Source organism: Hypomesus nipponensis, chromosome 8 (genome assembly GCF_054491055.1).
Source record: "Hypomesus nipponensis isolate SF chromosome 8, ASM5449105v1, whole genome shotgun sequence".
Lineage (NCBI taxonomy): Eukaryota > Metazoa > Chordata > Actinopteri > Osmeriformes > Osmeridae > Hypomesus > Hypomesus nipponensis.
The window spans coordinates 672,906-696,967 of NC_140368.1; the positions used below are offsets into that span (position 1 = coordinate 672,906).

The following is a 24,062-nucleotide window of genomic DNA, read 5'->3' on the forward strand; positions in this document are numbered from 1 at the left end:
GTAGGTTATGTACAGGGCTGGGAGCCTGACAGGAAATGAAAAAGGGCACTGACAAGTCTGAGAAAAAGGCATTTATGAGTTTCAGTTCATTGCTTCACACTTCAACAAAGCCAGATGTTAATCACATTAGGTTTAAAAAGGGGACAGCAGTGAATAGAGATCAATCTTTCGGTCAGCAAGGGGGGACAGCAAGAAACAGACCAGAAATTAAAATAAACAGACAAATACAATACAGGTTGGTCATGAAACCAAATGTCTTGTTAAAATAATACTTCACACAGAAAACAGACAATATAAATTAAAAAGTTCATATTACAAGTTGATAAATTGCAACCATGCAGTGCTTTTGGAGTTTGCAGGAATTTGGCCAAATGTCAATGTTGTCACCCCTGTCCCTCTTTTTTAAGTGTGTTTGATGTATTCTGGCTTTTACGGAGGAGTGGAAGAGTGTTAGTGCTATGACTGTGCAATGGCTGCCGTCACCCTAGTCTTCTGCTCGGCAGGAAGTGATGTCATGGCGCCCTGGAGCTCGGCAGCGTGGCGCTGGGCGACGTCACGCAGCATCACGACCAGGGTGGCCTGGCTCTCTGCAGGACAGACCAGCAACACACGACTGAACACTGACCAGGACACACCAGTAACACTCACTACTGAACACTGACCAGGACACACCAGTAACACTCACTACTGAACACTGACCAGGACACACCAGTAACACTCACTACTGAACACTGACCAGGACACACCAGCAACACTCACTACTGAACACTGACCAGGACACACCAGTAACACTCACTACTGAACACTGACCAGGACACACCAGTAACACTCTACTGAACACTGACCAGGACACACCAGTAACACTCACTACTGAACACTGACCAGGACACACCAGTAACACTCTACTGAACACTGACCAGGACACACCAGTAACACTCACTACTGAACACTGACCAGGACACACCAGTAACACTCTACTGAACACTGACCAGGACACACCAGTAACACTCTACTGAACACTCATTAGGACCGTGTACACAACACAGACTACACAGTACACAGACTTTATAATCCATATAAAATGTAAATGTACAGCATCACAGTACGTATAGAAGATCCCCAGACTAAACGTCATAGATGCCATGGTGACCGGGGTCAGAGGTGAACTGACCTGCGTCGAGCTGCTTGGTTCCCAGGACCTGGCTGGAGGCAGCTACTATGGCCTTCATCTGGCTCACGATCTGACGAGACGAGAGACAGGAGTGAGGCAGGGGAGAGGCAGGGGTGAGGCAGGGGGCAGTAGTGTGGCTGAGGGGGAGGGGGAGGAGGAGGGGGAGGCGTACCAGTGCGGGGCTGTGGGTGTAAAGCATGGCCAGGCAGCTGTACACTGTCTTGTTCTCCTCCAGGTCTTCCTTCAGGGGCAGACGGCCTACCAGCGCAGGAACGACCTGCACACACACACACACACACACACACATACACACGTTCACAAGGGACGCATGCTGACCTGGGAGTCAGGAAGTGAGGTCAGAGGTCAGGGCTCAGGGGTGTGTACCTGCTCCAGGGGAACGACCTCCCGGTTGCTCAGGATCATCCTGCAGAGGGCAGCACACAGGTTGTCAATGACCCTGCGGTCTGCCTCCTTGGCCAGCAGGTTGGAGAACAGAGACAGCATCATGGGGTAGTCTCTGAGAGCGGCTGAGGAACGCACATGTAGGACACACACCTCCCTGTACCCCACACTCACCTCCCTGTACCCCACACTCACACTCACCTCCCTGTACCCCACACTCACACTCACCTCCCTGTACCCCACACTCACACTCACCTCCCTGTACCCCACACTCACACTCACCTCCCTGTACCCCACACTCACACTCACCTCCCTGTACCCCACACTCACACTCACCTCCCTGTACCCCACACTCACACTCACCTCCCTGTACCCCACACTCACCTCCCTGTACCCCACACTCACACTCACCTCCCTGTACCCCACACTCACACTCACCTCCCTGTACCCCACACTCACACACCCCTCCCTGTACCCCACACTCACCTCCCTGTACCCCACACTCACACTCACCTCCCTGTACCCCACACTCACACTCACCTCCCTGTACCCCACACTCACACTCACCTCCCTGTACCCCACACTCACACTCACCTCCCTGTACCCCACACTCACACTCACCTCCCTGTACCCCACACTCACACACCCCTCCCTGTACCCCACACTCACACTCACCTCCCTGTACCCCACACTCACCTCCCTGTACCCCACACTCACACTCACCTCCCTGTACCCCACACTCACACACCCCTCCCTGTACCCCACACTCACACTCACCTCCCTGTACCCCACACTCACACTCACCTCCCTGTACCCCACACTCACACTCACCTCCCTGTACCCCACACTCACACTCACCTCCCTGTACCCCACACTCACACTCACCTCCCTGTACCCCACACTCACACTCACCTCCCTGTACCCCACACTCACACACCCCTCCCTGTACCCCACACTCACACTCACCTCCCTGTACCCCACACTCACCTCCCTGTACCCCCCACTCACACACCCCTCCCTGTACCCCACACTCACACTCACCTCCCTGTACCCCACACTCACACTCACCTCCCTGTACCCCACACTCACCTCCCTGTACCCCACACTCACCTCCCTGTACCCCACACTCACACTCACCTCCCTGTACCCCACACTCACCTCCCTGTACCCCCCACTCACCTCCCTGTACCCCACACTCACACTCACCTCCCTGTACCCCACACTCACACTCACCTCCCTGTACCCCACACTCACCTCCCTGTACCCCACACTCACACTCACCTCCCTGTACCCCACACTCACCTCCCTGTACCCCCCACTCACCTCCCTGTACCCCACACTCACACTCACCTCCCTGTACCCCACACTCACACTCACCTCCCTGTACCCCACACTCACCTCCCTGTACCCCACACTCACACTCACCTCCCTGTACCCCACACTCACACTCACTTCCCTGTACCCCACACTCACCTCCCTGTACCCCCCACTCACACTCACCTCCCTGTACCCCACACTCACCTCCCTGTACCCCACACTCACACTCACCTCCCTGTACCCCACACTCACCTCCCTGTACCCCACACTCACCTCCCTGTACCCCACACTCACCTCCCTGTACCCCCCACTCACACTCACCTCCCTGTACCCCCCACTCACACTCACCTCCCTGTACCCCACACTCACACTCACCTCCCTGTACCCCACACTCACACTCACCTCCCTGTACCCCACACTCACACTCACCTCCCTGTACCCCACACTCACCTCCCTGTACCCCCCACTCACCTCCCTGTACCCCACACTCACCTCCCTGTACCCCCCACTCACACACCCCTCCCTGTACCCCCCACTCACACACCCCTCCCTGTACCCCACACTCCCAAAGGATACTGTGTGACGAGGGGTCCTGCAGCCTGGGCCAGGGCTCCCAGTCCAAACACGCTGTTGTTGCGCACCTCAGGATCGCTGTCCCTCACCCCGCCCACCAGGACCGGCAGCAGACGATTGGCCAGCCGCCCAGCCACAGCCTGGCCCCCGGCCACGCCCCCCAGGGCCTGCAGGGTCTCTCCGAGCGTGCCCAGAGAGAAGGAGCGGTCTGCCACTGTGCACGAGCTCTTCTGCAGGGAGAACACACCTGAGACCTCAACACCAGGGTGCTGCACAGGCATCATCCTCATCACCATCCTCATCACCATCCTCATCACCATCCTCATCACCATCCTCATCATCCTCCTCATCACCATCATCCTCATCACCATCCTCATCACCATCCTCATCACCATCCTCATCATCCTCCTCATCACCATCATCCTCATCACCATCATCCTCCTCATCCTCATCACCATCCTCATCATCCTCATCACCATCCTCCTCCTCATCACCATCATCCTCATCACCATCATCCTCCTCATCCTCATCACCATCCTCATCACCATCCTCATCACCATCCTCATCACCATCCTCATCATCCTCCTCATCACCATCCTCATCATCATCCTCATCACCATCATCCTCATCACCATCATCCTCCTCATCCTCATCACCATCCTCATCATCCTCCTCATCATCATCATCATCATCATCCTCATCACCATCCTCATCACCATCCTCATCATCCTCCTCATCACCATCCTCATCATCACCATCATCCTCATCACCATCATCCTCCTCATCCTCATCACCATCCTCATCATCCTCATCACCATCCTCCTCCTCATCACCATCATCCTCATCACCATCCTCCTCATCATCCTCATCACCATCCTCATCATCCTCACCATCATCCTCCTCCTCATCACCATCATCCTCATCCTACTCATCACCATCCTCATCACCATCGAAGACTCAATTCCATCGACAGTCCAAAAACAACCCACAAATCTCCTTCTCCCTCCCACCAACCCCGTCTCCATGGTGATGAGAGGAGACTCACAGCCTTGTTGGTGATGAGGGGCAGCAACTCGTTGAGGAAGGGCCAGAAGTGCTCTGCTGGGGCGGCTGCAGCCAGCAGGGGGATGCCCTCGCCTGCAAACTCCTGCAGCATGGCGTCATACTCGGCCTGAAACACACACACACACACACAGCTACTGGGTCTGTACCATGTGTGTGTAGTACGTTTATGTCTGTGAGTATGTGTGTGTGTGACTGTGTGTGAGTGACTGTGTGTGAGTGACTGTGTGTGTGTGACTGTGTGTGAGTGAGTGAGTGTGTGTGTGTCAGTGAGTGTGTGTGTGACTGTGTGTGAGTGACTGTGTGTGAGTGAGTGTGTGTGTGTGAGTGTGTGTGTGACTGTGTGTGAGTGAGTGAGTGAGTGTGTGTGTGACTGTGTGTGAGTGGAGAGAAAGGGGAGGTCCCACCTGCTGCTCGTCATCATCAGCTTCATCTCCTCCTCCTCCATCCTGACAGGTGGTCTGGAGCGAACACACACACACGCACACACACACACACCAGGGTTGAGAGCAGGGATGGAGGGGAACGCTGAGACAAGGTACACGGTGTGTGAGTCCATAGCGTGGGCCAGACAGTGTGTGTGTGTCTCACTCTCTTCTTCAGCACGTCTCTGATGGCATGGCTGATCTCCTGCAGCCTCCCAGGGCTCCGCAGCGCCTCCCCCTGGCAGGCCTTCAGAACACCGTTCATGGCCTCCAGCACGCCCATCACCACCTGCCGCTCGCGCTCCGCATGCACCGCCTCCAGGAAGCTGGGCAGAGCCACCTCCAGCAGCTTCTGCAGGGCTGGGGGTCGGCACAGGAAGGAGGGCTTCATTAGCACACGCTGCTATCCAAGGACAGGTACAGTACAGGGGGGAATTGAACCTGCAACCTCTTGCTCAGGAGTTAAATACTCTACGCTGAGCTATGCCCATAATGGGAAGCTGCTAGTTTAACAATAGATCAGGACATTGTCATGAACAGTGTGTGTGTTGAGAAAGACACAGAGAGACACAGAGAGAGAGACAGAAGAGAGAGAAACACAGAGATGAGAGAGAGACACAGAGAGAGACAGAAGAGAGAGAGAGAGAGAGAGACAGAGAGAGACACAGAGAGAGACAGAAGAGAGAGACACAGAGAAGAGAGAGAGAGACAGAAGAGAGAGAAACAGAGAAGAGAGAGAGAGAGAGAGAGAGAGAGAGAGAGAGAGAGAGAGAGAGAGAGAGAGAGAGAGAGAGAGAAGAGAGAGACAGAGATGAGAGAGAGAGAGAGAGAGAGAGAGAGAGAGAGAGAGAGAGAGAGAGAGAGAGAGAGAGAGAGAGAGAGAGAGAGAGAGAGAGAGAGAGAGAGAGAGAGAGAGAGAGAGAGAGAGAGAGAGAGAGAGAGAGAGAGAGAGAGAGAGAGAGAGAGAGAGAGACAGAAGAGAGGGACACAGAGAGAGATAGGTACCCTGCTGGTTGGCCTCAGTAGGATTCTCCTGCCAGACTTTGTGCTGAGCTTTGCAGAAGTGTCCCATGGCCCCGTAGGCTGCCCTGCGCACGTCCTCATGAGGGAACTGAGGGGACAGCACGCTCAGGGTAGTGGGGCACATCATTCAAGCACACACACACACACACCACTGTTACCCTAACACACGCTTGAGGCCGCACCCCAGGAACACTCACATCTCGCAGCTGGAACACCTGCTGGAAGCTGGACTCCAGGAACGGCTGGAAGGCACACCTGAGAAGACACACCAGGACTAAGACCAGCAGCCATGAGTGTGTGTGCAGAGTGTGTGTGCTGAGTGTGTGTGCAGAGTGTGTGTGCTGAGTGTGTGTGCAGAGTGTGTGTGCTGAGTGTGTGTGCAGAGTGTGTGTGCTGAGTGTGTGTGCTGAGTGTGTGTGCTGAGTGTGTGTGCTGAGTGTGTGTGCTGAGTGTGTGTGCTGAGTGTGTGTGCTGAGTGTGTGTGCTGAGTGTGTGTGCAGAGTGTGTGTGCTGAGTGTGTGTGCAGAGTGTGTGTGCAGAGTGTGTGTGCTGAGTGTGTGTGCTGAGTGTGTGTGCTGAGTGAGTGTGCTGAGTGTGTGTGCAGAGTGTGTGTGCAGAGTGTGTGTGCAGAGTGTGTGTGCTGAGTGTGTGTGCAGAGTGTGTGTGCTGAGTGTGTGTGCTGAGTGTGTGTGCAGAGTGTGTGTGCAGAGTGTGTGTGCTGAGTGTGTGTGCAGAGTGTGTGTGCTGAGTGTGTGTGCTGAGTGTGTGTGCAGAGTGTGTGTGCAGAGTGTGTGTGCTGAGTGTGTGTGCTGAGTGTGTGTGCAGAGTGTGTGTGCAGAGTGTGTGTGCAGAGTGTGTGTGCAGAGTGTGTGTGCTGAGTGTGTGTGCTGAGTGTGTGTGCTGAGTGTGTGTGCTGAGTGTGTGTGCTGAGTGTGTGTACCCTATGTTGAAGGCCATCTCTCCTAGGGCGTCGCAGGCATCCTCCTTCTCATCGATGTAGGCGTTCTCCACACTGAACCTAACACACAGCAGAACCACTGCACTGTTTCCTTTAGGATTCTTTTTAGCAGTGGGGGGACAGGTCTGTTCAACCAACCCCCTCCCCCAAAATGAAACAAAGTCCTAACCCTATATTTCGGAGCAGGTTAATGTCGTAGTCTATAATAGCTAATGTAATATTGCAATATTGCACAATCACTGCTGATAGACGACCTTCTGTACGGCCCTATTTCTGATACCGTGGCGGCACATAGAGGAAACACTGCACTGTACACCAAAACGAGAGAGGGTTGTGTCTGTAGTGTGTCTGTAGTGTGTGTGTGTGTGTGTGTGTGTGTGCGTGTGTACCCTGACACGTCTCGTCCATCTGTCTCCGCTTCATCCTCCAAGATGGCGTCCCCCTCTTCATCATCATCATCATCATCATCCAGCAGGACAAACTGCTTCTCCTCCTCCAGGTGAGCCTGGCAGGACACAAGTGTGTGAGTGTGTGTGTGTGTGTGTATCTGTGAGTGTGTGTGTATCTGTGAGTGTGTGTGTGTATCTGTGAGTGTGTGTGTGAGTGTGTGTGTGTATCTGTGAGTGTGTGTGTGTGTGTGTGTGTATCTGTGAGTGTGTGAGTGTGTGTGTATCTGTGAGTGTGTGAGTGTGTGTGTTTGTGTGTATCTGTGAGTGTGAGTGTGTGTGTGTATCTGTGAGTGTGTGTGTGTGTATCTGTGAGTGTGTGTGTGTGTATCTGTGAGTGTGAGTGTGTGTGTGTATCTGTGAGTGTGTGAGTGTGAGTGTGTGTGTTTGTGTGTATCTGTGAGTGTGAGTGTGTGTGTTTGTGTGTATCTGTGAGTGTGAGTGTGTGTGTTTGTGTGTATCTGTGAGTGTGAGTGTGTGTGTTTGTGTGTATCTGTGAGTGTGAGTGTTTGTGTGTATCTGTGAGTGTGTGTGTTTGTGTGTATCTGTGAGTGTGTGTGTTTGTGTGTATCTGTGAGTGTGTGTGTTTGTGAGTGTGAGGCTGACCGTGACTCCCTCGGTGGACCTGAGAGACAGCAGCATGGTGGTGGTGATGGTGGTGAGGTGGGGGCTGAGGCAGGCTGGACTGACACTGGACACAGCTGAGAACAAGCTGTACCTGCACCCAGAGAGAGGACTGTCAGCCCTGACCAGAGAACACACACTGACACACACTGACACACACTGACACACACTGACACACACACACTGACACACACTGACACACACTGACACACACTGACACACACTGACACACACTGACACACACTGACACACACACACTGACACACACTGACACACACTGACACACACTGACACACACACACTGACACACACTGACACACACTGACACACACTGACACACACACACTGACACACACTGACACACACACACTGACACACACTGACACACACACACTGACACACACTGACACACACTGACACACACACACTGACACACACTGACACACACTGACACACACTGACACACACTGACACACACACACTGACACACACACACTGACACACACTGACACACACTGACACACACTGACACACACACACTGACACACACACACACACACTGACACACACAATGACACACACACACACACGCACTGACACACACACACACACGCACTGACACACACACACACACACTGACACACACACACACACACTGACACACACACACTGACACACACACACTGACACACACACACACACGTACGTGCAGCGTCGCAGGTCTGGGTCGTCCACGGCGTCGATGAGGTTGAGGCCCAGCTGGACGCACTCTGCAGCCAGGGGGCTGAACACGTCCTGGCCCACGGTGCGAGCCAGCACCGACAGGGTGTCTGCCAGCCCCACACAGCAGCAGCAGCAGCACACACAACAGGAACCAGAAGGACTTCATTTAGCAGACACTTTTACCCAAAGCTACATAATGGGGAAGATTTGAACCTGCCATCTCTTGATCTGCAGTCAAATGATCTAGCGCTGAGACAGCAAGTCCTGACATATGACGTATTTAGACTTTGGAGGACAGGGTCAGAGTTCAGGGGAGGACAGGGTCAGAGTTCAGGGGAGGACAGGGTCAGAGTTCAGGGCAGGACAGGGTCAGAGTTCAGGGGAGGACAGGGTCAGAGATCAGGGGAGGACAGGGTCAGAGTTCAGGGGAGGACAGGGTCAGAGTTCAGGGGAGGACAGGGTCAGAGTTCAGGGGAGGACAGGGTCTCACCCAGGGCCTGGGTCTGCAGAGAGCGCATCTCGTCCCGGGTGTCAGTCAGGAAACCCTTCAGACTGTCGATGACAGGCAGGAAGTAGGGCACCAGCAGCTCCTTAGCAGCGTTAGCTGAGGACCACACACACACATACACACAGGGTCAACGCACACACGCTGCCAGCTTCCTGGACATCCATTGTGCCTGATCCTAGAGTCGGTCTGATAATCTCTATTGACAGCTGTACTGAGGCTAGGATTAAGCTCAGTGTGTGTTTAGGTGTACCTATGGCTCCTATAGCAGAGACAGCCAGCTCTTTGAGCTTCAGGTTGTCAGCGTGGTTCAGAGCAGACAGCATGGTGTCCATCAGGGTGGGCAGGTAGGGCTGGATCTCCTCCCCTGGCAGGGGCAGATAGAGGGGGAAGATAGAGGGGGCAGATCACTGCAAGGTCGAAGTGTTTGTGGATTGATTGAACACACACACACAGGTGACAGGATGTTGTGTGTGTGAGGTGGACCAGCATGGCTCACCCAGGTTCTCCAGGAAGTTCTCCAGGGCGTAGAAGGCCTTGGTGACATGTCCGATCTTGGCCTGGTTCAGGCCTGACATGTACCCCAGCAGCAGGGGCATCAGCTCTGCAGAGTACTTACTCACCTCCGGCTGGGGGGGAGGGATCACAATCGGGTTTCATCACCAAGTAAGTGTTCACAAACAAGGACTTTACCGTGGTGGGCAGGTGCATATTAACACATCAGGCTCACATTTAGGTGTCCTCTAGTGTGTACTAGGTGTCCTCTAGTGTGAACTAGGTGTCCTCTAGTGTACTAGGTGTCCTCTAGTGTGAACTAGGTGTCCTCTAGTGTACTAGGTGTCCTCTAGTGTACCAGGTGTCCTCTAGTGTGAACTAGGTGTCCTCTAGGGTACTAGGTGTCCTCTAGTGTGAACTAGGTGTCCTCTAGTGTACTAGGTGTCCTATAGTGTGAACTAGGTGTCCTCTAGTGTACTAGGTGTCCTCTAGTGTACCAGGTGTCCTCTAGTGTACCAGGTGTCCTCTAGTGTACCAGGTGTCCTCTAGTGTACTAGGTGTCCTCTAGTGTACCAGGTGTCCTCTAGTGTGAACTAGGTGTCCTCTAGTGTACTAGGTGTCCTCTAGTGTGAACTAGGTGTCCTCTAGTGTGAACTAGGTGTCCTCTAGTGTACCAGGTGTCCTCTAGTGTGAACTAGGTGTCCTCTAGTGTGAACTAGGTGTCCTCTAGTGTACCAGGTGTCCTCTAGTGTGAACTAGGTGTCCTCTAGTGTACCAGGTGTCCTCTAGTGTACCAGGTGTCCTCTAGTGTGAACTAGGTGTCCTCTAGTGTGAACTAGGTGTCCTCTAGTGTGAACTAGGTGTCCTCTAGTGTACCAGGTGTCCTCTAGTGTGAACTAGGTGTCCTCTAGTGTGAACTAGGTGTCCTCTAGTGTGAACTAGGTGTCCTCTAGTGTACTAGGTGTCCTCTAGTGTACCAGGTGTACTCTAGTGTACTAGGTGTCCTCTAGTGTACTAGGTGTCCTCTAGTGTACTAGGTGTCCTCTAGTGTGCTGGTAGAGGCCTGACCTGCAGGTGCTCAGAGAACTGTCCCAGAGCAAAGAGCCCAGCGCTGCGAACCACCTGGTTACTGTCTGACAGACTCTGGCACACTGTCTGCAGCATGGACGACAGCATCCTGACACACACACACACATACACACAGTCAGCTTCAAGGCATGGGGCTGACAGGTGAGGAGAGGATCTATGGTGTTTCAGACGTACTTGGTGCGGATGTGGTCAGCACAGCCCTCAGCCAGCACAGCCAGACACATCAGGCCTGCCTTCTTCTCATACGGCTTGTCACTGGCCAGGCACGCCTGGGTGAGGGGCATCTGGCACACACACACACGCACACACACACACAGGTCACCACCAGAGGTACTCCTCCATCCACCAGGCTAGTTCTCTGTGAAAAGGTCCATTCAACTTATTGATTGTGATCAACTCACCAGCTGCTGAAACAGTTTCTCTGGCGGCATGTGGAGGGCCATGGTATCAATCACCTGAGACACATAGAATGTTTTTTCATTAAAATAAAATTAAAAAAAGATTTCTCTTCCAATCAAGTGACATGGGGCTTATTTGACTTCAGTGTTCTGTAATCAGGGACAGTGGAGTTCCAACCTGAGCAGCAAAGTGTTTGGGACTCTCGTTATCCACATCATCCTCGTCGTCTTTCTCCTCATCCTCCGGGTCCTCCTGGCCAGGAGGGGGCGCTGCGCTCAGCACAGGAAACACCGTCTGCAGGATGGGATTCAGCAGCTTCTGCTTCAGCACCGTCTGAGGAGAGGAGAGCAGCATCACTACCAGCTCCTGAAAGGCGTGGGGAGAGAGGCGTGGGGAGAGAGGCGTGGGGAGAGAGGCGTGGGGAGAGAGGCGTGGGGAGAGAGGCGTGGGGAGAGAGGCGTGGGGAGAGAGGCGTGGGGAGAGAGGCGTGGGGAGAGAGGCGTGGGGAGAGAGGCGTGGGGAGAGAGGCGTGGGGAGAGACTGGGTTTGTTTACCTTGCTTTTGAGCCGAATGAGGAAAGCGATGCAGGAGAGAGCCTTCACACGCAAGGAGTCACTGAGAGTGGTGTCAGCACTCACCTGGAACACACACACACACAGCATGAGTACCACCTCATTCCAACAACCCATGTGACAGAGACATGGCTGCAGGACACAACGCTGACCTCCAGACAGAAGTGGACAATGTCGTTGATGTGAGGGACAATGATGGATACTTCACTCTCCATTAGCTCATCAAACACCTCCATGGCCTCGCTGGCCTGGTCCTGCACCACACACACACACACACATCACTATCCCTTACAAGGAGCAAAAAACATACAATTGTATTTCTTGACAGGAAGACACAACTGGATGGCACCCTACCTGATCAGCCTTGATGAGGTGTTTGAGAGCAGTGATCAGTTTGGGAACGAGGGAGCGCATGAGATTCTGAAACAGACCAAACACAAGCCCTCAGTACAGACCGGGGGGAGGGAAGACTGGCCCAGAGGTCCAGAGCGAGGCCAGGTCTGAGCTGGTGTGGTGTGGGACCCACCATCTCCTCAGTGCCTGTGTAGGCCGTCATGGAGGTGAGGGTGAGGATGCAGTAATACATGGCGGTGGGGTTGTTCAGGTCCTGCAGCACGGTGCCAAACAGCTGCAGCAGCTGGCGGTAGTGCGGCTTGAAGGGCTCCGGGTTCGAATCCACCACTTTACTGAGGAGGAGGAGGCCCACCTGAGAGGAGGCAGGACAAACCCAGCGTCCTTAATGTGGCCTGTCTGTCTGTCTGCCATGTTGTTGACCTCATTTCAGGCTCAGATTGACCATCAATACACTTCAATGGGCTTTGAGGAGATCACCACTAGGAGCTGAAGTATGTAGTGATGAACCCCCAGAGGGAGGGAGAGGTGCGCCACCTGTCTGTCATGCGGGTTGTTGCAGCTGGTGGACTGGTTGAGCAGATCCAGCAGGGCGGGCCAGCGGTCTGGGCTCTCGTGCTTCACCAGCACAGCGCTCAGCTGGGACAGGGAGTGGCGCACAGCGTGCCTGCAATACAAACACCTGCTTAAACAACACACTGACTTTGGTCAAGGAGCAGTGGGCTCTATTCATTAGCGCTGTTGGATAAAAGGATCAAATTGAAAATAACGGACTAAATGTAAATAACGGAAAACTAACAGTGAAGCAGTGTTCCACTGCTGTAGCAGTGTTCTACTGCTACATTGTTTACTGTCAGATGTTGTCAATGCTTATTGCTTTTCACTTGGAAGTCTACTACTTCAATGTGAACAGTGTCTTACTCTGTCTCCTGGGTGAAAGCCTGCAGTACCACTGCCTTCAGACTGTGAAAGGAGAGAAATCAACATAAATGTTAATTACAGTGATAGCTAAACCAACACAAACACGTATGTTAAGGATGAGATCAAAGCTGACCTCTCTCTGTGATCAGGGCTGATCTTCTTCCAGTGCTTCTTCACCCTCATCCTCAACATCACAGCAGCTGACTGGCGGATCTGACGGTTAGGAGACAGCCACACCGTCAACAAGACACAAACATCTTCACAGTCGAGCCGGTTATTAAACTAATATTCAAGTTCGGATGAGAGAGTCGACTTGAACAGGAAGTTGATTATTCACCTGTGGGTTCTGTGAACCGGTCATGACAGCACATAATGCAGGGATGATGGCTGGGTCTTTAAAAGCTTGTTTCAGCTGCGCCGTAGCCTAGAAGGGGGGTGAAACGAAACAGATTTTGGTTAAATTACTGCCGTGAATGGTGACAAAAAAAGAGGATAATAGAGTGATACTCACTACCGTTAGCTAGCTTGCTACTAGTAGGTCTAGACACATCGATGACTAACCGCCATCATAACTGCTGTAATTAGTTTTCAGCTAGGTACTGTAGCTAGCTACAGTGACAGTAGTGCAGTTGGTTGGCATTCTGGCAGACAGAAGTTAAACCACAACAGCTAACGAGAAAGTGTCCTACATCCATAAAGCGTGATGGATCATTTTACCTGCTGAATAATCGTATTGTCAGGTTGAGTGAGCTGAGAAAGAATGTGCTCCAGTTCCTCTGACATCTTGGCTTATCCAAAACCTCACCAAGATCTGATGCTTTCAAATGTTATTGTTCAAAAACAAACGTGTATTTCGCCAAAGTTCGCCCTGACTGTACTGTACAGAAGGGCTTTCGTACAGGGAAATATGCGCCTAAATGTTTGATTTGGTTGGCTAAACGTATATGACAACACCTTCTCTGGTTAGATCGCAACTTTGCTTGCTAGCTAGTTTAATCTATTCGGTACGAATACATATAAACCGGTGGATGCCCCAGACCCACACAGCTGGCAGTTGAGATGTGAGTGTCGTTGACTGTCTGGCTCGTTCCGACAAGTCTGCCAGCACGCGGACAGAACGGGTCAGAACTCCACGTGAGCGGAGACAGGGTTCTCTTTGGAGAGTCAACTTGTTAAAGGGACCACGTCAAATATATATGACGTTCTGTAGTTGCAATACATGCACACACTGCCGGCATGTGGTGAGGAGGAATTACAAATCAAATCTAAAATATGGTTACGATGAAAAGGTACGGACGGGAGGCAAGTCAAATTCTAAAAAACTTCAGATCCTGTTGATCACCGGGTAATTCACATTCATAGGTGTGCGGGGAGACAAGTCTAGCGATTTACACCTCGTCTAGCGAACAAAGCGGGAGTACCTTGTCACACAATGACACAAAACCACCAGTTAACTTAGAGAAAACACCTTTGCTGGTCGATCTTGCACCCTATAGCAGCTGTTTTAAACATTTAGCATACGCTTTTATCTAAAAACGACGCACAATTAGTGTAGGCCTACATAAAAAGTAGTTGGAAGATCAAGGTCATATGTTCATAGTTCTACAGGTTTCCGGTGGTCAGTCAAGGAACAGTCTATATTTACTTGCCTCATAACTAAGTCACCATGTCTCAACAGGCGCGGTGAATAAAAATAATAGGCTGAAATCTGTGCAACAGTGCAACTACAGTGCAACAATGACATCTCGCTTACAGTTGCTAGCTGAAGGGACCACATTAAAACAGGATTCAAATAACAAAACATGTCACTGCAACATAATGCTCAACCCATTAAAACGATTGTATGATTTGGTCAAAATAAATGTAAAAATGAAAGCACATATTTTATCCAACACTGACTACAACAGCCTTGAACTGCTACATTTGCAGATCACATCATCAACTGGAGACATAGATAAGAAACAATACATACACATATGGTCAGGCTGTGTCACTAAAATGTGTGCTAACTATACAACCACACCCTACATTCCAACCATGCCTAACTGCCAGGTTTTGCCCCCCCCCCCCTGTCTCCAGGCAGAGCTCAGTGAGTATGCTAACAGTACCATCAGCTCACCATCATCACTTGTTTTCACCTCTAACTGAAATATTACCATTCCAATCTAGCCAAGGAGGTGGACCACAAACAAGCATTTGGATGGTAATTCTTCATTTTGGTGAAAGGTATTTGCTAATGGATCCTGGTGGGGGACTTGCACAACCACAGCTGTGCCTATTGATACAATAAGCCTGACTTTACACACACACATTACAGAGGTTCACATTACAAGACACACACATTATTAAACAGTGCTCCTCACACTTCAAAGTCACAAGCTACCTGGACCGCTTGGCCACACACACTTCTGCCCCCTGATCAGCTGTGCTTACTATATGCACTATTTGTACGGTTGTTTTGAATACAAAAAGTGTCGGCTAAATGAAAGTTAATGGAAATGTACTCTCTTACTTTCTTGTGAGTTGCTACTTGGAAGACTATAGTAAGGAAGACTATAGTAAGACCCATAGCTGCTCTGGTCAGACTAGCACATCTATAGTACACCCCTTTATTTGGGTCATAGATCCATCTAGTGACTCTGAAAGTTTATTTGTCATCATTTAAATACAATTTCAGCTATTTATCCAAATCTTATCTTGATTTTTGGAGTCTAAACATACATAATGTTTGGAGTACAAAACATCTATAGTGTATTATTGCATCAGACGTTTTTATTTGGAGCATAAAAAGTACCTCTAGTGATCAGAGCAGATCAGCAGGGAGATGGTACAGAGGGGTACAACATCCTCTCAGCTGCAATGTTACACAGTTCAAGCATGTGTAATGCTAATGCCTGTGTTTGGCGGAAACAGATGTTTTTAGAAGTGTGCATTATCTGCCATTGTACAATCATTACACTTAGCGTTACCTTGCCTAAAATGTCTAAATGTACCTTACCCCCCAAAATGTGGATGGTTTAAACATGAGACAATAGCAACCACAAATATATGATTATTTGGGCCAGTCATTTTAGTTTTTTAAATTATCTTTGATTGTGAAGAATTGATTCGTCCCTCATTTAGTCAATCTTAGATCTAACTAATAACTGAATCAGTTTAATTTGGGGGTCGCTGTTCGTAATCTCCAAACTTGACCTGCCTCACGTCGCACACGGCCTAGGGGCGCGGCCTTTACCTGCGTAGGCCTGAATACACGTAACTGATTGGTTACGATCTTGATCCACAACTACATTGGTCTCCACACCCACAACACACCTTCATTTAAAAACGCCACCTGTTTCCATTTGGCTTGGTACACTCATGACTTTTGTGGCAGTGCGACGGAGAAGCGTATCCGACGGCGTCGAAGAACCGAACACTTTGAACTTTAACATCGTGCTTGAGCCAAACGGGCCGACACTCAGCATGGCAGACTGGAAGATCCCAGTTAACTACAACTACAACCCGTCCTACCACGCGTACGCATATGGTCTAATGTACCAAACTGGATCCGAGCAAAATAACTCAAACTTACCGGGATGGGCCGAGGCCGCGTACCAAACGGGTGCTAATGGAGGCTACTATTCGAATCCGCAACTCGCGGCGCCGCAACAAGAATCGCCACCCCGTAGCCCAGAACACATTGCTGTAAATACCGTCCATTACCCGGGACCTGGTGTCCTGTATTTTGGCGACTCTCACATGCAGACCGGGCGGCTTTTCCTGTCCCACAACCGGACCGAACTTGATGAAAGGATTAAAGTTGAGCACGTAAATAGCGACACCCCAACCAGTGATTCTGAGGCTCACACATCGCCAGGTATGTGTATAGCTAACACTGCTAGATGGCTAGCTAGTGTGCTAGTAGAGCTAGATAGATGGCTAACTAACTTTGGCAAGCAATACACATCTGCGAGCTAAGATTTTCTATTGAGTGATGTGCACGACACCGGTAACCTACATTTTCTGGGTCCCGGTCAAGGGCTGCGATCTCCACTGCCAACCATGAATTCAAAGCCATCTTGAAAGTAGTTAGTGAGGACTGTCCGTTGTTTTGGGGTCTCAGTAATGTATGGCGCCGCCGTGTGGCTGTCGTTTGCATTCTCAAATTTGGTATTTTACTTTTCGTCTCGTTCAGACTCTTGGAGTTCAGAGAGCAACAGAGGCTTTGTTCCTCAGACCCACCCTGCCGACTGGAGGCGGGACGACCCGGGCGAGGAGACAGACGGCGGGAGCCCCGGAAACGTATCCAGCTCTCTCCCTGAAGAAGACCCCACTCCTCCAGGCGGCGAGCCGGTCAGTAACCCCGGGCCCGTTCCCCAGTCGACATCGAAGACAAAACCTAAGGCGCGGGCGGCCTTCTCCGATAGCCAAATGACCGCCCTGACCCACCGGTTCAGCATCCAGAGATACCTCACCCCGGTGGAGATGAAAACGATGGCTAGGCTGACCGGGCTGACGTACAAACAGGTGAGACCATATCATTACTTCCCTTAAAACACATATACTTGTGGTTGGTGATTTTAGTTTTAAACAGTCCATGACACTGACCACAAATACTGTTAGAGCTGAACTTCTAATCCTCAATCTTCTGTAACCTACTTTTTGTACCTGACTTTGGATAAATCACATTTTAGTCTCCTAATTAATGTAATGTAAACATGTGTTAGGTGAAAACCTGGTTCCAGAACCGCAGGATGAAGCTTAGGAGACACCAGAAGGACAACAGCTGGGTGTCTGAGAGGTACACAGGCCCAGCGGGCTACCCCAGCACCCCCACAGCCAACCAGGTGAGCTCATTAGACACCAGGTACTATGGATACATGCATCATTTGATCATCTAGATGGGTGTGTTAATCATTGGTTCATCTGTAGTCCAGCCAATGTGTCCTGTTCAATAACAGAGACTCTTGAGGCACGGACTCAAAGTAACTCATCCACAATGGAGGCCTCTTCACAGTCTGGACCAGGTCTTAAAGGCAGGATGATACAGGACATGAGGACAGCCCTCTCCACTAAATGTTTATTGCTACTCGTGTGATCATAACGTTCCCTTCTGTGCCAGTTTCCAGCCGTTCCTCAGACCCCAGACTACTACACCCAGCCCATGAGGGAAGCAGGACAGAGCGTCTCCAAGCTGCCCTACTACCACGGCCCCGGGGCCTACCCTGCCCCTCCTCCCCCCTCCCCCCAGCCTGGGCCCCGCTCCCTGGCCCCCTGCTGGCCTCGGCCCCCTGCTGTCACCCACTACCAGTACACCCCCCCTGGCTACACCCCTGCGGAGGCTGTCTCCATCACCAGCATGAACAGAGACGAGGGGAACCCTGTCCTCCCCAGCCCCCCACACATGGGGCCCCCGCATGGGCCCCCCGAGGCTGGCCTTTAGACTCAAGGAACACCACGCATTTCCCTCTTGTGTTTTTTTGCCTTGTAAAGTTTCCATGGGCTGTTCACAATGAAATGGGTGTCAGTAGTTCTGCCATCTTATCTATGGAGTGTTAGTGGTGGTGTCATGAGCTAGGAGTTTTTTTATTGGTCATATATTTTTATATTTGTATACCATGTCTATCAAAGTTCTTACCAGAGTATTTATAGTGGATGTGTTCTCTGCAGTGTGCCTGGAGCAGCTTGTTTAATTCCATTCTATCTAGACTTGTATAAGGAACTGCCACACATCTGATGTGTATACATCTTACTGCACTGAATGGTTGTCATTCCAAGTCCCAAAGGTGAAAAAGCTGCTCTCCTTTCAGCTTAACAGGTTTTTATTTGGGTTTGCTTAATTTTTTTATATAAACCCTGATTGGTTTCCCTTTTGTTGGAAACGGTTTTAAATAAACAAATGATTTTGGCCTGGTGTTCATAAGAACTGATTTGGATTGTTTTTTTTAACTATATAAAATGGGAACAGGGCTGGCTTTGGGGTATCTCCTTTCAAATAAATGCCTGTTAACTGATATTGTCTGTTTCTGTAATGGTGTATGGAGATCTTGCATTATGAGGCTGAAATGTCAAATAAATCTGTTTTTATGATCAGCACCCCTGATTCTTTAAAACAAATGTACAAAACGGGTGTCTTGTAACAAAGGTTTTTATTGAAAAGATTGTATATTTACATCAGAACCAACAGTTGAGAGGTGACTATAATATATAAGTCAATATTGCTCCCATCACCATTTTACAATCACTCTGAACCCCAGAACAAGTCATTCATTCGTAGCATCACTCATCCCTTTATACCCCTCACCATCTGTATGTCCCTTTTCAACCATGATGGGGTTTGTCCGCTGCTGCACCCAGAAGGCCCAGGCCCTCCCTCAGCCAGAGGGGTGTACACACATGGACTGTTTGTCTGACATGATGGGAAATGTGTATGTAAATGTCCTGCTTCCTCTATCAGGTGTGTGTGTGTGCACTAGTCCATCTTGAGGCTGCGGTAGATGTAGCGTATGAAGGCCAGTGATGCCCAGAAGGACACTGTTCCCAGCATGAGGGAGAACACCAGCGCCGTGAGCAGCGAGTACCCGAAGAACTCTGCGCTCTGGACCAGGCCACTCATGGAGGAGCGTTTCCGGTAGTAGAACAGCGAGTACACAAAGATGAAGATGCCGGTGGAGCCTGCGCTCAGGACGCTGCGCCACCACCAGCGGTAGTCCTCTCCAGAGAGCAGGAAGTAGGTGAGAGCCACAGAGATGCAGGCGCCCACAGACAGCAGGATAGCAAACACACACAGCAGGATGCCGTACAGCGTGTAGTGCTCCCGGCCCCACACCGTGGCAAAGATGTAGTACAGCTCTACTGAGATGGCACTGAGGGGGAGAGGAACACATTCTGGGGGTTCATATGAGTACCCTGCCATAGCAATAGAACAAAATCTGTCATCATTCATAATAGGTGAATAGGTGTATTACTTTGATCTCTAAGAGCCGATTTGCTCATTGCTACCGTGGATCTTTTAACTCCTAGCATTGCTACACATCGTCTTGCCCCATCTATCCCCCCCAGCCTCACCTGAAGGGCAGGAAGCCCCCTATGGCCATGTGCACAGCTGTGTGCTTGTACCAGGGCTGCTTGGGGATCTGCCGGGGAATGTTGCGCGTGCGGCAGGGTGCCTGGAAGCTTCCGGCCCGGTTCCTCCCCACGATGCCCCCGATCACGGTGAGAGGGAAGCCCACCAGCACCCAGGCGCCCAGCAGCAGCAGCACGGTGGAGGCGGGCAGAGCCTGGGTGGAGCCGCTCCACCAGTGGACCGAGTTCACCACACTCCACGTCAGGAAGAGGGGGGCTGGGGTGGGGTGGACAGGATAGAGGGACAGCCAGGACGGACAGGATAGAGGGACAGGCACAATCAAAATGGATGGGAGGGGGTAGGAAGGATGGGGGGATTTGTGGAATGAGTGGAGGAAGATAGAAGTATAGCAAGTAAGGAGGATGGGAGAGAGAGCAGAGAAGGAAGGGTGGAGGGCCAAGGGGAAAAGCATCAATAGAAATAAAACAGATTTATGGTTGAAAAATTCAGTTCAAGCTACAGTGCACAAATCCATTACAGGGAAATTATCGGGGCACGGAACACAAAACCTGAAACAAAATGGAAGAAGTCTACACTCTACACTCACAGAACAGAGAAATAACATTTACAGCAGATAAATCCCATCTCACAGCTTCAGATAAAAGCGTCTGCAGCTAAATGAACCCCAGAGTGTCCCCTGGCCATGGCGGTCCTCCTCACCGGAGAAGAGCGAGGAGGTGAGGATGATGTTCCACACCCAACGCTGCCCGTGGATCTGTGTGTAGAAGCCGCAGGAACAGAACCCAGACACACAGCTCGTCAGAGCATACAGCACGATGGCAGCTGAGTTGATTGCGCCATGACGATGCACATTGAACATCCCCAGCAACGCCAGGACAATGATGCCTGTGGGGAGGGAGGGAGGGGGAGAGGGGGGGAGAGAATGAGGGAGGGGGAGAGAGTGAGTGAGGGAGGGGGAGAGAGTGAGGGAGGGGGAGAGAGTAAGGGAGGTGGAGAGAGAGGGAGGGAGGGAGGGGGAGAGAGTGAGGGAGGGGGAGAGAGTAAGGGAGGTGGAGAGAGAGAGGGAGGGAGGGAGAAAGAGATGAGTGGTAGTGTAGCCGGTGTGTGCTGAAACTCACTCCTCAAGTATGTAATAGGCCACCCGCATCAACAATTGCTAGCTTTTCGTTGGCGTAGTTGGTAGTGGTGGCGCTTGTGAAGTCAGAGGTGATGAGTTGGACTCTGATGGAACTTGCAAGACCACGTCTGATACAGTAGCATCTGTTTTTCTCAGCTTATCAGCTTCAAAGCTCTCTTGTCTTGTAAGTCACACAGGCGTCCAACCCAAACAACAGCAGCAATTCTACTGTCGGCTTGGCAACAAGGATGTCCAGATAACATGGATTCTGTGTCAGTGTGTGTCAGTGTGTGTAGGTACTGTTGCTGTGTGTGTGGTGTGTGTGGTGTATGTGTGTGTGTGTGATGTGTGTGTATGTGGTGTGTGTGTGGTGTGTGTGTATGTGGTGTATGTGGTGTGTGTGTGGTGTGGTGTGTGTGTGTGTGTGTGTGTGGTGTGTGTGTGTGTGTGTGGTGTGTGTGTGTGGTGTGTGTGGTGTGTGTGTGTGGTGTGTGTGTGTGGTGTGTGTGGTGTGGTGTGCTAACCTGTTGCCAGGGTCAGGAACTGAGCTCCTACTCCCAGCACGGCACACAGCAGGCTCTTGTAGGGGGGGAAGCGGAACACGTCTGTGTGGATGATCTTCCAGCCGTTGTCTCCCTGGTCCATATCCTCACAGCCCCCCTCCTCCTCCACATTATACCTGCAGAACAGCAGCTCAGCTCTCCAGGCTGGTGGCCCTGCAGCTGTCCTCACCAGCCTCCCCCACCCCCCATTTCACTTCCATCCCCCACCCCATCACCAGCATCCACCTCCACCCCATCACCAGCATCCACCCCCACCCCATCACCAGCATCCACCTCCACCCCATCACCAGCATCCACCTCCACCCCATCACCAGCATCCACCTCCACCCCACACATACCTGGCAAAGTCGTTCTTCAGCACCCTCATGAGGATGATGATGACAAAGCCCAGCAGCAGCACCACCAGCACCAGGGAGTTGATGATGGACAGCCAGTGGATCTCCAGGGTCTTGGGGAAGAAGGAGTGATCCCTCAGCCTCTCCCCACGCCGCGCAGCGCTCAGCGGGCTCTCGTACCACCGCACGCTGTAGGTGTGGGTGACCTGCAGCCCCCCGCCCCCACCGCCAGCCTCCTCCAGGGGCACGGGCTTCACGTCCTTCACAGACACGTTGGCGAAGATCACAGAGTCGCCGTTGTACTCGATGTTGAAGTCTAGGTGTGTCCACAGGCCCACCTGCACGGGGGGGGGGGGGGACACAGGGTTGGATAGGATGCAGAGGGGAGCTGAGAGGGTGTTTGGCTGAGGAGGAGTACAAGAGAAGAGGACAGGAGAACAGGAGAAGAGGAGAAGAGGAGCGCCCACCTTGTGACTGTGAGGTAAGAAGCCACTCTCCTCCATGTATCCCACAAAGCCCCAGATCGGAATGTCGTCCAGGACAAACTCAAAGTAGTACAGCTCCTCCACAGCCTCTCTGAGCTGGTCCACCTGCAACACACAGCCAGAGACGGTGACCCCCCAGCCCCTGCCGGCCCTGGCCGGGCCCCCCCGGCCCCCGCTGGGAAAACTTCCACATGCCAAGTACCTCTGTCTCTGTCAGCGTCAGCTGGCACAGCTGGTTCTTCTCTGTGTTCTCTCTGAAGCGGATGGCGTAGAGAGACTCTGCCATCCTGTCTCCATCCAGGACTTCTCCAAGGCTCAGAGACTTGTGGTGCACCTGGAGAGGAACGCCATCAACACAGACCACGTTGTGCAACTGTGTGACTAGAATATCTTACTAGACTTTCCTCTGGATCAATAAAGTATCTGTCTATCATCTATCTAGACTGAGAGTGACTTCATCAAATTAAACTGTAAGTCACTTATGTAACTGTAAGGTTATTTAGTCATGAAGTAAGAGCTAATATCTATACTGATCCTTGTTAAACACTTGTCATATTTAAACTCACCTCTTTCGGCCTGCAAACAGGCAACGTGTAATAATGATACGTTTCCTGGGGGTTGTGATAAGGCCCAACTTTGTTTACATAGAGAGTAACCGGGTCCCCTTGCTTGAAGTTTGCTGCCCACCCAAAATGTGGCAAAAGGCACAAAACAAAGAGCAACATCTGGCCAGCTGCTCGCGAGACAAGTTGTTTCGCTCCATTCATTGTGGTCTCTGTCGAGAGAAACGAATGCATTGGATAACTGCTATGAGCGACTGATGTCCGGACCACAATCAGAGATGGACAGGCGTCCAATTTAACCACAGTTGTGCAGGTGTTAAAAGGTTAGAGGAAATAGTATAGGCCGGCTGTTCCTATAACGGCTGCTGCATAACATCTAGCTGACAATATCTAACAATAATAACAACAGCGCTGGCCACGAAAGACAACATTGTTACAATGTAACATTTTAACCAATGGATGAATGTACTTTAGCATCAAGTCAGAATGTTCAATTATTGTGGCACATTATTTCTATCCTCGTCAAACTAGCTCGACCTGATGTAGGCTTGCTGCAGGACAGATCGTACCAAACGCTCCTGTTCTCTCTGGATTCCTCAGACTCCAGGCCCAGGAACTCGCCTCTTCGCACCCCTTCTCTTCAGTTTTGCTGGGATCTAATCGAAATATTTGAAGACATTTTTTATATCAGTTTTGTTCAAATGCGGTACACTGATTATACACAGATACGGGTTAAGACCGTATTTAAAAAGACACATTAAATTGGTTGAGCGAAGGGAACCGACTCCACGTCACCTAAAAAATGAAAATAACGACGACCGACTTTTCCGGAGTGGGCGGGGTAAATCTAACCACACCTCCACATTACCTGAAC

General features: G+C 51.3%; 3 protein-coding genes across 4 annotated transcripts; 1 reads left to right on the top strand and 2 right to left on the bottom strand.

Annotated features, from left to right (window-relative positions):
* Positions 1-56: 56 nt before the first annotated feature.
* Positions 57-17,174, bottom strand: ipo4 (importin 4). 2 transcript variants are annotated; one of them, XM_084702814.1, is made up of 30 exons: positions 17,057-17,174; positions 13,394-13,480; positions 13,190-13,269; positions 13,057-13,098; positions 12,673-12,802; positions 12,311-12,490; positions 12,139-12,204; positions 11,937-12,038; positions 11,767-11,850; positions 11,390-11,545; positions 11,215-11,268; positions 10,988-11,097; positions 10,793-10,901; positions 9,729-9,858; positions 9,483-9,596; positions 9,215-9,328; positions 8,708-8,831; positions 7,984-8,095; positions 7,321-7,436; positions 6,914-6,991; positions 6,171-6,228; positions 5,956-6,061; positions 5,117-5,310; positions 4,933-4,986; positions 4,509-4,634; positions 3,467-3,693; positions 1,556-1,688; positions 1,344-1,448; positions 1,172-1,241; positions 57-587 (listed from the first exon to the last, which is right to left on the bottom strand). In XM_084702814.1, the coding sequence occupies exons 1-30, from the start codon at positions 17,114-17,116 to the stop codon at positions 457-459; spliced, it is 3,252 nt and encodes a 1,083-aa protein (XP_084558940.1). In that variant the 5' UTR covers positions 17,117-17,174; the 3' UTR covers positions 57-456. The 2 variants fall into 2 exon arrangements, with proteins under 2 accessions (XP_084558940.1, XP_084558941.1); XM_084702815.1 differs by lacking the exon at positions 17,057-17,174 and adding an exon at positions 13,774-14,167.
* nanog (nanog homeobox) lies at positions 16,361-19,134 on the top strand. The gene is made up of 4 exons (XM_084702817.1): positions 16,361-16,915; positions 17,234-17,565; positions 17,766-17,885; positions 18,161-19,134. Exons 1-4 carry the CDS (start codon positions 16,417-16,419, stop codon positions 18,479-18,481), a joined length of 1,272 nt encoding a protein of 423 aa, XP_084558943.1. The 5' UTR covers positions 16,361-16,416; the 3' UTR covers positions 18,482-19,134.
* Positions 19,135-19,170: 36 nt separating this feature from the next.
* tm9sf1 (transmembrane 9 superfamily member 1) lies at positions 19,171-24,008 on the bottom strand. Its single transcript, XM_084702816.1, has 9 exons — positions 23,758-24,008; positions 23,192-23,400; positions 22,828-22,959; positions 22,608-22,730; positions 22,144-22,478; positions 21,767-21,921; positions 20,825-21,010; positions 20,107-20,380; positions 19,171-19,904 (listed from the first exon to the last, which is right to left on the bottom strand). Exons 2-9 carry the CDS (start codon positions 23,390-23,392, stop codon positions 19,511-19,513), a joined length of 1,800 nt encoding a protein of 599 aa, XP_084558942.1. The 5' UTR covers positions 23,393-23,400; positions 23,758-24,008; the 3' UTR covers positions 19,171-19,510.
* Positions 24,009-24,062: the final 54 nt, after the last annotated feature.

Coding starts and splice junctions, on each gene's coding strand:
- ipo4 (XM_084702815.1), bottom strand. CDS start 13,839: ATGTCAGAGGAACTGGAGCACATTCTTTCTCAGCTCACTCAACCTGAC. Junction 12,039..12,138: donor ACCTCATCAAGGCTGATCAG/GTAGGGTGCCAT, acceptor TGTGTGGTGCAG/GACCAGGCCAGCGAGGCCAT. Junction 11,269..11,389: donor CCAAACACTTTGCTGCTCAG/GTTGGAACTCCA, acceptor TATGTGTCTCAG/GTGATTGATACCATGGCCCT.
- nanog (XM_084702817.1), top strand. CDS start 16,417: ATGACTTTTGTGGCAGTGCGACGGAGAAGCGTATCCGACGGCGTCGAA. Junction 16,916..17,233: donor TGAGGCTCACACATCGCCAG/GTATGTGTATAG, acceptor CGTCTCGTTCAG/ACTCTTGGAGTTCAGAGAGC. Junction 17,886..18,160: donor GCACCCCCACAGCCAACCAG/GTGAGCTCATTA, acceptor CTTCTGTGCCAG/TTTCCAGCCGTTCCTCAGAC.
- tm9sf1 (XM_084702816.1), bottom strand. CDS start 23,392: ATGAATGGAGCGAAACAACTTGTCTCGCGAGCAGCTGGCCAGATGTTG. Junction 21,922..22,143: donor CTGAAGAACGACTTTGCCAG/GTATGTGTGGGG, acceptor GCTGTTCTGCAG/GTATAATGTGGAGGAGGAGG. Junction 20,381..20,824: donor CACCTCCTCGCTCTTCTCCG/GTGAGGAGGACC, acceptor ACCCCACCCCAG/CCCCCCTCTTCCTGACGTGG.